The sequence below is a fragment of the Cynocephalus volans genome, chromosome 10 (genome assembly GCF_027409185.1).
Source record: "Cynocephalus volans isolate mCynVol1 chromosome 10, mCynVol1.pri, whole genome shotgun sequence".
In the NCBI taxonomy this organism is placed as follows: Eukaryota; Metazoa; Chordata; class Mammalia; order Dermoptera; family Cynocephalidae; genus Cynocephalus; species Cynocephalus volans.
This window is the reverse complement of record NC_084469.1, coordinates 31,675,315-31,687,593: the sequence shown is the minus strand read 5'-3', so window position 1 is coordinate 31,687,593 and position 12,279 is coordinate 31,675,315. Positions and strand designations below refer to the sequence as shown.

The 12,279-nt window shown below is 52.1% G+C and overlaps 1 protein-coding gene across 1 annotated transcript in view; it reads right to left on the bottom strand.

Moving 5' to 3' along the window:
- The window catches only part of SPNS3 (SPNS lysolipid transporter 3, sphingosine-1-phosphate (putative)), a 41,655-nt gene that overhangs the window by 5,195 nt on the left and 24,181 nt on the right, over positions 1–12,279 (bottom strand). Inside the window, 1 exon segment of the mRNA XM_063112950.1 lies at positions 2,030–2,095. Within this exon segment, the coding sequence (XP_062969020.1) occupies positions 2,030–2,095 (66 nt within the window).

The window sequence follows — 12,279 nt, the reverse complement described above, 5'->3', positions numbered from 1 at the left end:
AGGGCGCTGAACTCCAAGGGCCACAGGATTGGTCTGGCTCCAACCACCAACATGCAGAAAGGCGATCTTTGGCCAAGGGGCTCCAGGAGGGTGAGAAGGCAGGGGAAGGGGGGCAAGAAGCCTTGCTGGGGTGGTGGGCCTTGCCAAGCTTTGGTGACTGGAGGCCTCCAAGCCAGGGAAGGATCATGGGGTGCCCTGGGGTGGGCTAGCTCCCTGGGCAGCTCTAGCCAGCTCCCCAGATGGGTCAAACTGTATGGCTAGCCAGCCTCTAACTCCCCCTCTCCTCCCCCACCCTACACACACACTCCTCTTTAGTGCTACAAAGAGCCTGGCTCTGCCAGGTTAATCATTTTTGCAAACACAGACACCGGGGGGGACACAGGCGCAGTCTTCACATATCTGTGGGGCTGTCATGTGGAAAAGGGAGCCTTGCGGTTGGGGGCAGGTGCAGGAAGCTGCAGGGGGCAGGTTCAGCTCCTGCCTGAGAGAGAACAAACTATGTTGGGAGGAGCCATGTGTCAATCTCCCTGTGCCTAAAAGTGGGCAATCCCACAGCAAAAGCGTCTGCCAGGGCTTTCCTGTTTGCTGAGGGCTTTCCTGCAAGCTCTCTCGCTCACCCTAACTGCTGGGTTATGATTACCCCTCTTTATAGACAAAGAAACTGAGGCCCAAGGCCATTCAGCAGGTCTGTGGCTGAGTCAGGGCTGCAGCCCAAGTCTCCTGTCTAGAAGGAGGTGATGAGAAGACCCACCAGCCCTGCAGCTGATTCACTCACCAGGGGCCAAAGACAGGGCAGCCCTCCAGGCTTGCTGAGCCCGGGACATGGGGAGGCGCAGAACATCTCGGCAGGGAGTGAGCATCCTGTCAACAGTGTGTTCAAGCAGCTCTTCTTGGCTAATTAAATGGCTACACATCCCCATAGCCCTTTCAAGCTCAGATTCTAGGCTGCCAGGATGTCTTTGGGCAATAGAGGATGAGACAGTAGAAACCTCTTAATGGCTAGGAGAAGCCAAGCTGGCATCCTCTGGGCCAGGTACTGGGACAAGCTTCACAAGGATAATCTCATTTCACCCTCACAACAATCTGTGAGGTAGGTACTACTATCATCCCCATTTTCCACACAGAGAAACTGAGGCTCAGAGACACACCATGACTTGCCTAAGGTCACACAGCAGAACTAGGGCTGAAACCCAGGTCTGTTTCCTGAACGCAGGCTCATGCCCCTGCACTAGACTGCCCTCAGGACAGCTCTCAGCCAATTGCCCGCTGCTCTGGTTCCTTTGTGCCCAGTGCTGGACTGAACCAGGAGGAGGGCCCTTGGGGTGCTATCCCAGGACCCTGTGCTATCCAAAAGGACACAGCCCTTCACAGCATTCGAAGTCCTTCCCTGCACATCTCTTAAAAGGAGGCAGGGAGGCTGGACAAAGAGGGTAAGGTTCAAGGAGGGGCTGAGCTGGGCTCTGGACATGACAGAGTCATTTGGTCAAGGACAGCATCAGGCCTCATTACAGGCCAAGCCTGTCCCTTGCATGGCAGCCTCAACACACGAGTTGGTGGAGGCTGGACCCAACGGGCTCGGTGGCTCCTTCCCTGAAGTCCAGCATCCCGGTCTGCACACCCAGAGTGGAGGCCAAAGAGCCCACATGCTGAGGAGCAGCCCAGTAAAGAAAGAGTGAGGGAGGAAGAAGCCCTCGAGTCACAAAGCCTGGGCTCCAGTCCTGGTCCAGTGTCTTGGTGCTGTGTGACCTTGGCCCGGGACCTTGGTCCAGGCACCTGCCCTCTCTGAGTGCCCATTTGCTCATCTGCAAAATGGAAGTGATGGTCAGAGGAGATGTTTGAGTGTAACGGGGGGTCTCTGGTCCAAGGCAGCTGTTCAATGGCCTTGGTCCCCTCTCCCATGGTCTTTGAAGCCCCTCCTTACCCCCAGGATGCTCAACAGCAGAGGTCCAATCCTGAGCTGGACAGACTCCAGCCCCCTCTGCTCCAAAGGCCCCAGGACCAGCCCCCCCACCCTGACCCTCACACCTACCAGCAAGATGTCAGCGACCACTGCCCAGTTGCAGGACAAAAGCAGCTCCCCAAGAGCCAAGAACACCTGTGGACAGAGGGCAGCCTGGGTGAGGCTCCCCAGACCCCAGTCACTGACCCCTGTCCACATTGTCTCTTCCCACTCATGGAGAGACTGAGGCTCCGCAGAGGAAGGCGTTAGCAAGACTTACTGAGATAGGTGAGGTCTGGAACTGTTTTTCTAGTTCTGGCATCCTCAAGGGTGGGCAGACAGTCCCAGCCAGGCCACACCAGCAGCCATGACCAAGAGGTGAGTGTTAGGCCCCAGGTGAGAGAACAGCACTCTCCCTAATGGACAGCCCCCAGGGCCCAGCCCTCGGAGTTACCCACCAGGCCCCAGTGGAGGCAATCAGGACTCCCAGACCACTTTTAAATGTAGGGAAACAATACTCTGGTTTCTCTTCAGATCGTATAAATCTTTCGCCTTTTAAATGTAGGGAAACAGAGTCGGAGAGGAGGAAGGCCAAAGGACTGCTCACAGCTTGCCCACTCCTTCTCTGTTTTCTCCTAGGGCCTGCAAACACTGATAAGGCACCTACTGTGTGCCTGCCAGCCTACCTGGCCCCAGGCACTCCACCAACGGCCCCTCCCAGGCCACCCCTTCCCAGATCCCTAGGGCAGTGCAGGGGGGTGAATAAGACCTAGCATACCCACTGTGCAGACAGTGAGACTGAGCCGGTAAAAAGACCAGGGCTTGTCTGAGGTCACCGGCCAGCCCAGGACCAAGCCAGCCTGGAACACAGGCTTCTGGCCCCTGCCCAGCACCCACCCCCCGCCCTGCTCCCAATGTCCTCTGGTGACCACAGGCCACTCTGGGCTCATCTCACCCAGCTCCCTGAACCCCCCATCTCGTGCCAAGGGATTAGGACGATCCTCATTCCCCTCACTCAAGAGGAGTTTAATGAAGCAGGAAGAATGAGGGAAAAAAGCCTCATTTCTCAGAGCTTCCAAGAGCTTATTGCTGAGACGGAATTAGTCATTCCTGGAGTCACGGGGCTATGCGCGGGGCAGCTCAGTCTCAGCACCCAAAAGCCTCATGTTCAGAGGCCTAGGAGCACCCAGGGCAGAGGAATGGAAGCACCACTGCCTGAACACCTACTATGCACCAGGCATGTCCACTCCTGCTACCCCGTCTAACCTCTCAAGGTAGGTAACCTCCTAAGGCTGAAGTCATTACCCCCATTTCACAGATGAGGAAACTCTGGCCCAAGGGCACACATCAAGCCACTTCCTGGTGAGCCTTCACTCCTGTGGTCGGCCTGTACAAGGTGAGGGTGAGGGGCCGGTGCAGGGGAGAGCTCCGAGGGGCCTCCAGCAGCCACAGTGCCTGGAAGGCCAGCGCAGGGGAATCAGAAGAAAGTCCAGGATGGGGAGAAGCCCCTGGGGAGAAGGTGGCATTGAGCAGAGCCCTGAAAGATGGTCAGGATCAGGACAGGCCCAGAAGAGCCACAAGACCACGTGAGCAGAGGCAGAAGGCAGGAATGTGCCCCGCATGCTGGGGGTGCAGGAATATGGCCCAGCTCTGGCGGAGGAAGGGCAGACAGGCCAAGGAGGCCACACAGCTTGTGTGTTCTCTCAGTCTAACCAGACTCCCTGGCCCTTGGCACCCAAACTGGGAGGCCTTGAGGTCAGGGTGGGTCTCCCTCAGGCCTAGGGCGTGTGGCTGGGCACCCACAAGGGTGGGAATCAGGAAGTGGCCGGTGGGCAGGTTTCAGGCAGGGCCCAGGCAACCGCAGACCCACATTCCAGCTTGACAGGGACTGCCAACCCGGCCTCCTGGGGCCACATGAAAGCCTGGCCTGACTCACACCCACCTCCCCTCCAACTTCTTCCGGGCCTCCTGCACCTGGAATGCCAGGCCTCTCCTCTCCTCACACCTCCATTCTGCCTCTGCATCCTCTCCCTCCTCACAGTCCAGGCACCAGCCACCCCAGCCCTGTGTCTGTGCAGCCTCCCCCACACCCACAGGACATGCTGAAATACACCTTTTCCTTCCTCCAGCTGGAGCAGGGTGGATCCCGACCCCAAAATAGAGCCATCCAGAGGGAGGCTGCAGCCACAATGGGCCTTTCAGGTCTCCTCAGACACACCTGGAAACCGGCACCACGCCACCAAATCCTTGTCTCCACTTGGCGGCTTTAGGGGCAGAGGGCCCGGCTAAGGAGAGGCCGCCTTCTAATCCCATAATTAGAGTCTCCTGAGGCAGCAGCCGCCTGGGCTTCCTGGGCCACCTCGGCTGAAGGAGGGCTCTGCAGCGAGCGGGTGTGGCCTTCTGGGTGGACAACCCCAGCCCCACCCTGCCTTGCTGGGTGACCCTGGGAGGTCACCACCTCTGGCCCTTGGTCTTCCCAACAGCACAATGATGGGGGGCTCCTACAGCACCCACAGCCTGTCCTTCTAGAGCTGGTTACCCCGCTTTGCACTAGTGTTGCCAATAGGCTGATGCCAATCAAGTCCTAGGGTTCAATGGCTTCCATGCCCGATTCAGACTTGGGTTCCATAATTAAAATCAAAACAAGCAAACACAACAAGAAGGGCCCTGGCTTGAAAATGCTGGCTGACTCTTCAAAGCCTACATGGGTGTCTCAGCCCCGCAGTCCCAGGCCCCTCCAGGACACCCTCTCCTGGACAGTCACAGGCACATCATGCTGACCATGTGCCCAAACTCATTCTCTTCCCCATCCCCTGACATTGCCATTCCTGCCCAGTGTGACTGAGCCAGACAAGACACAGACCCCAGGGACAGACTGGCTGCCAGCAAGCTGCCAAGCTGCTTCTGCTCTGGCTCAGGAATGGCCTGTTGTCCCATCACCCAGCCAGATGCCAGGTGAAGGGAGGGCATCCTACATGCCTTGCTCACCTGCACACCCCTCCAGTCTCTGAGTCCTGTCCATTCTGCGCCCTAACTGTTCCTCCAGCCCACCTCCATCTCCTGTCCTCTGCTGCCAGCCAGCTCCAGGACTCCTGCTCACCTCCACACCAGTTTCCCAGGCTCCACCATCCCTCCCGACATCAGATGCAGAGGGGACCTCTGAAGGGAAGTCAGGCTCTGCCCTTGACTCCTCAGAGGCAATGTGTGCCTCCTGCACCCTGACTCAGCCCTCCTGGGTGACAGGGCTTGGGAGCACTGCCTGGAGCCTGAGAAACATGAGGCCCCTTGGCCCCTGGCCTCTGCCACTTCACACTCCCCCTCGAGCTGGGGCAGCGATGATGAATATCCCTGGCCTTAGTCATCCCTGGCCAGAGAGGCATGCACACACATGCACCCACACTCACACCATCACGCATGCACACATGCACATGTACACATGCAACCACACAAGCATGTACAGACACATGCATACATGAAGCCTCATGCACACACACGAGCTTCAACACACATGCACACTCACACATATGCACACACACAGACACACACAAAAGCTGGAACACACACAAAACTCACACACAAGTACACACAAATGCAAGTAACAGGGATGACACTCAAAATATCCAAACATGCATGACAAGGGCACCAACCAACTAGACGGTGGCTGTCAACATTGGCACAGGCTTGCTGGGATGCACTTGCTGAGTGACAACCTAGCACAGATATACTTGTGGTCTCAACATAGGCACAGCAAGTAATGCACATAGACACACATACATGTAAACAAACATGCTTGTGCCCTCATACTGGTGCACACACATGCACATGGGCATGCACACACTCATACCTTCAACACATACACACCTCTCCTCATGTACACCTGCATGCACAGGTAGGCATGGGGAGAAAGCAGGAAGGGAAGATGGGGCACCTGCCCCAGAGAAGGGTCAGTCTCTGTGGGGTGGAAGGGGTGGTGTCTTCACCCTGGTCCATCTCAGTCTTCCAACTGATCTCTGACCTGCAAAGAATGGACTCTAGGCCCAACCAGGAAGGGAGAAGGCAAATGTCCCCATGGGTTCATGGTGACTGGGCAGAGCAGAGACCCAGTTCTCCCTCTTCATGGACCAATTCTTCGCCCAGTGTGGCTGAGCCAGTCAGGACACAGGCCCCAGGGCACAGACTGGCCGCCAACAAGCTGCTGCACTAGCTGGCATGCTTTGCCCCTGGGCCTGCCAACCTGTAATTGCAGGGACTGGCATCGGGGCACAAGGGCACTGCCTGGTTTCCAGGGGCCGGCAGCAGCCCAACCACCTGGGGGGCAGACAGGTGGGGAGCGAGGCAGTGAAAGCAGCAAAGCTCTGGTGTCCTCCTGGAGAGTTCAGCTGAAGCTGTGAGCTCTCCCAGTGGGTAGTGCTGCCCAGCCAAGAAGAGACACTTGCTGGATCCTGGTAGGGAGGTGGGGCCTTCAGAGGAAGGGCAAGCAGGCCTCTCTCAGCCTCTCTGAGGCAGCCCCTGGAAGGGCCTGGTCATTCCAGCCCAGCAAGCAAGAGAAAGGGCTTATCTGAGAATCCCCCTGAGGGCCAAGTCTGGGAAGTGGTAGAAGAGCTCCCCAGAACTGGGACACCCACACAGCTGTCTGTGCCACCCCAGGGACCAGAGAGCAGATCCCACATCCCTGAGTCCTTGGCTGACTCTTGCCTATGCTATCCTATGGTGGATATACATCTTGGCCAACCACCTCAAAAGCTTCCCTATGGATGCCAGATGGGGCAGATACCAGGCCCCATCCCAGGTCCTTGCTTGGGAGTCTCAAGGCGGAGAAGGGCAGCATCCCCTCCCAGACATATAGGCCTCAGTGACAGCCACGCTGGCTCTGCTCTGTGTGGTGGTGCCCACACCTCTCCTCGGGCAAGGAGGGAACTCAGAGTCATGATCATGATTGGGTGGAACGGGCCTGAAAGGTCATCTGGGCCAACTCCTGGGCAATGATGGAGGATTGAAATTGCATCATAGACTCTCTCTCCCCAGAAGCCAAAAAGAGTTAAGTCTGGGGAAAAAATTGTTTTTCACCAAAGAAAAGAATAAAACCTAGTGAAATAAACATAAATACTGGTAGCCAAGCAAAAAAGCAGATGATTATGGAGTAGAAAGTACAGCCCTTCTTCCTCAAAGCCACTCACCAAAAGCCTCATGTCTGGAGGGAAATAAAGTGAGTAGGTGTCCTTAGTTCTCACTCTTCACTGACAACCAGGGGGAAAGGCTGCTGGGAAAGAGGTAAAAACGGAGAAAGCGATCGATGACTTCAGCCACTGACTCCACTCAAGGCCCAACGGCAGCCCCCATCCCAAAAGGGGGATGCACCCCGTAATTAAGCAGAATGAACCCTGTTATACAGAGCACTTACCTAAATCCCAGAAGACAGAGCAGAGCCCAGGTGTTCTAACAAAGATTCCTTACAGCCTGCTTGAGCCCTGCAATTCCCTCAGGCGACAGAAAAGTCTGCAGAACCTAACGTTCAACCCTCAAACTGCAGCCCCTTTGCAGAAGAGAATGGTCACAGAGAAGCCCGAAAGAGAGTGAAGGGCGAGGAGCCACCCACACTTCAGCAAAGCAAATTCAGCACCTGAGCAGAGGTGCCCATGCCCAGGCTAGGGGAAGGAATTCAGCATGTGAGCTGTGCAAACATGCTGCAGAAAAGGAAGGGAGAGAGACACGGAGGGAGGGTGGGAGGGAGGGAGGGAAAGAAGAAGGGACAAAGAGAGGAAAAATAAAGAAATAAGGAAGGCAGGAAAGACAGAGAGAGAGAGAAAGGGAAAGAAAGAAGGAAGGAAGCAAAGGGGGGAGAGAGGGAAGGAAGGGAGAGAGAGAGAGACAGAGAGGGAGAAAGGGAAGGAAAGGAGGAAGGAACAGAGAGAGGGAGGGAAGGAGGAAGTAAAGAGAGGGAGACGGAAAAAGAGAGAAAGGCACAAAGGGATGGAGGGACGGAGTGCAGGAGGAGGAAGAATGGAAGGAAAAAGACCCAACCTAGAAGGCAGATGATAAGAGAAGGTGCAGAAGGAAACTCATAATTGCTTCAAACTATAGAACAATATAATAAAAATATTAATTCAAAAAAGAAAGAGCTCAAAGATGAAATAAACACCCAATAGGAGGATACATAGAGGGAGATCACAGACCTAAGGAAATAAATGAAGGAGCAAAACAACAAACAACATCATTATAGAACTAATACGTGTAAGACAGCTAGACGCAGAACAGACACCAGTGAAAGTAGAATTACTGATGTAGACAGAAAGCTTGAGATACTCTCATTGGAAATTTAGAAAAAAACAAAGAGAATGAAACACAGAGAAGTGAGTATTGGGAATACAGGTGAGGATGACCAGGGCTTGGACTAGGGAAAGGCAAGCAAGGCACGGGACACAGGGTTTAAGGAGGCTGTCACTCTCAGGGTTGTGCAAGGGTGGGGTCAGCACCTGGGCTGAGTGCTTCCTTAAATTTTGCTGCCAGATGTCTTGCTTGCCTCACTCTCGTCCCAGCCCTGAACATGATCCAATGCAAGTAAAAAGCCCAACAAACAAACAAGAAGTATTCAAAGAGGCAAAGTGGGGAAGGGGACAGTTGGCAGAAAGAAGAACATTGCGATGAGGAGACTTTGATACGATACGGAATATTGAACACTGAGATATATTCCAGCTGGGGAGAGCAGCTTCCAACACCCGCTTGGTATGGGCTGGACCTAGATGTGCTTCTAAAAAGTAGAATACAGAAAAAGTGAGGGGATGTCATTTCTGTGATTAGATTACAGAAGACTGTGACTCCCTTCTTAATGACTCCTTTGTCATCTTCTCAGACTGTACACTTTGATGAAGCAAACTGCCCTGGAAAAAAGGCTCAGGTGACAAGGAGCTCAAGCAGAACCCGGCCAACAGTTAACGAGGATCTGAATGCTGCCAACAACCACTGCGTGGGCTTGGGAATGGATCCCTCCCCAGTTGAGCCTTCAGATGAGACCACAGACTCTGGGCCAACACTTTAACTGCAGTCTTGAGAGGGACCATGAAGCAGAAGACCCAACTAAGCTATGCCTGGATTTGTGACACACAAACACTATGAGATAATGAGTGTGTGTTGTTTTAAACTGCTAAGTTTTGGGGTGATTTGTTACATAGCAATAGATAACTAACATACTAGCTAAGTTATTGAATTTCAAGAATATATAATGAAATCTTCAGATATCCAGGTAGAAAAAGTGAATCAACATTAAGAATTTTTTGGGGGCCGGCCCATGGCTCACTCGGGAGAGTGCGGTGCTGATAACACCAAGGCCCCGGGTTCGGATCCCATATAGGGATGGCCGGTTCGCTCACTGGCTGAGCGTGGTGCTGACAACACCAAGTCAAGGGTTAAGATCCCCTTACCGGTCATCTTTAAAAAAAAAAAAAAAAAAACATTAAGAATTTTTAACCATCAGGCTAACTTTATTCTCCATTGCAATATTTGATACCAGAAGACAACAGGTAAATGTTTGCTAAGTAATGAGAGAAAGAAAAGGTGACCTAAGAATATTACATGCAGTTAGATGCTGTTCAGAGAAAGAGTCAAAGAGGAGAAGATGCTCTCAAACATGAATGAGCCAAAGGAATACAAACTCTCTAGCCTCTTAGCTTGGGTGGGGGGGAGAGGGGGTGGGGAGGCAGGAAGGGATAAAAACTGCTTCACCACAAAATCTGCTCAGTTAAGAGTTGAAACAAAACAAAGAACTCAGGAATGGAGAATCTGTGTAACAGACTGATAATGAGCATTTAAATATGGGACTACCGTCAAACAAATATAAAGTCCAAAGTTTTACAATTAATTCAAACTTAATTTCTTTCATTTCCTTTCAATGTCTTCAGGCAGACTTTAAAAAATTAATTAAACATATTATATGATTCTATTTATATGAAGTGTCCAGAATAGACAAACCTATAAAGACAGAAAGTAGATTTAGTGGCTGCCTAGGGCAAGAGCTGAGGGTGGGGGATGATGAGACAGATTGGGGGAAACAGGGAATGACCGCTAATGGGGTGATGAAATGTTCTAAAATTGATGTGGTGATGGTTGCCCAACTAAAGTACTAAATATACTAAATATTTAGTAAGTATACTAAAAACCATTTAATTGTATACTTTAAATGGGTGAGTTGTATGGTATATGACTTATATCTCAATAAATCTGTATTTTTTAAAATTACACTCCCATGTGACCCCAGATAAATAAAAATATTTCTAACTAACCATAAATCTGTGTATGTATACAGAGAGACACATATAGTATGATATGTTTAATTAATGATAATTAAACAACAAATGTGGAAGCAAATAGGCCAAGATGTTAAGAGTAGTTAATTTGGGGGGATAAAAATATGGATAATTGTTATTTTCCTCTTTGTGCTTTTCTGCTTTTGCTTTTGTTTTTCAGTTTCCCCCAAACACAAATATAAAGGTCATTGGATGCAGTGTGGTGGAATGGATTGCTGATCCCAACCCTTGGCCTCACTACGGTGGCATTACCCATCCATGCCCTTGACCTGTAGAATGCCCGCAGCTTCGTCCTCACAGGCATCTTCACTTCTATCTATGCACACTCCCTTGGTGACCTCTTTCAGTCTCGTGGCTTTAAATAATCAGCCTAGACCTCTTCCTGAGCTCCACACTCATAGAGAGGGTATTTCAAAAAGTTTGTAGAAAAACAGAATTAAAAGATAATAAAAATCTTCCCATGAACTTTGTACGTCCAAGGACCTCCTAACAGGTGAAAGTCCTAGGAGGCATCTCAAATTTAACACGTCTAAATGGAGCTCCTAATCCCAGCCCCTCCAAAAACACGCTGTCGCTCCCTCAGTCTTCCTCATCTCAGTAAGTGGCAACTCCAAACTTCCTGTTGCTCAGGCCAAAAATCTTGAAGTCACCCTTGACTCCTTCCTCTCTGTCACACTTCACACCCAATCTGTCAGGAAATCCTGTTGATTCTCCTTCCAAAGCATACCCGGAATCTGGCCACTTCTCCACACTTCCTCCATAACTACCCTGGTCCAAGACACAACCATCTCTAGCCTGTACAATTGGAAAACCTCCTGTTTCTGTTTCTGCCTCTGTCACCTTTCGTCCTATTCTCAACACAGCAGCCAGAGAGATCCTGCTAAACCACGAGGCCGATAGTTACAAAATGGCCCCCAGAGTGATCGTGCCTCTTGCCACTCAGTCGCCTCCCCCAGTGAGCCCGGGCTGGCCCTGCACCTGGCATTGATCAACACAGTAAGGCACGAGTGATGTTGTTGGAGTTCCTGGCCTGCGCCTGAAGAGACATTACAACTTTCACGCTTGCTTTCTTAGAATGCTGCCAGGTCTAGCCTGGTGGAGGGTGAACAGCCACATGGAGAAGAATCCGGGAGCCCCAGCCAACAGCCAGACACGAGTGAGGCCAGCTTGGACATTCCAGCCCAGCCCATCACCCAGATGCAGGTGACCACGTAAGTAAGTACAGGCGAAACCAGCAGAGCCACAGATCCAGGCAAGCCACACAATCATAGGAAATAATCATTGTTTTAAGGCACGAAGTTTTGGGGTGATTTGCTATGCAGTTATAGATACCGGATACAAAGCATAGTCAGATCACTTCATTTCAGTGCTAGACACCCTCTAATGGTTCCCCATTTCGCTCACACTGGAAGCCAAAAGTCATCACAGGTACCAGGCCCTACATGACCTGCACCCCCACTCCCTGCCTACCATCATCTCTGACCTCATCTCCTCTGCCCTTCCCTGGCTCACCCCATTCCAGCTACACTTCCTCAAACACACCAGCCATGCCCTCTCCCTCAGGGCTGCACTCACAGGCTGTTCCCTCTGCATAGAAGCCTCTGCGACACTCCAAATTTGCGTGGCTCCTTCCCTCACTTGCTTCTGGTTGCTACTGAAGCATCACTGTCTCAGCAAGGCCTCCACTGACCCCCTGTACTGTCTGTCACTCTGCGTGTCCCCTTTCCCAGCTCTGTTACTCTCCATAGAATGCATCACCATCTGACATACTACTTATTATACATGCTTGTGTTATTACGTACTTATTTTTGCCTGTTTTGTTCAATGCTGTACCCCCAGTGCCTGGAACGGTGCCTGGCACACAGGAGGTGCTTGGGAAGTATTTGATAAGCGAGGCATCGGTGCTGCTCATCCCAGCTGAGACCCACCTCCCAGCCACCTCACCACGACCTCAGCTTTGTCCCTTGAGGCCTCAGATTATATCTGCTCCCTCACCTCATGAGGTCAAGCAGGGGGTTGAGGGTGAGCACTTGACCCCCC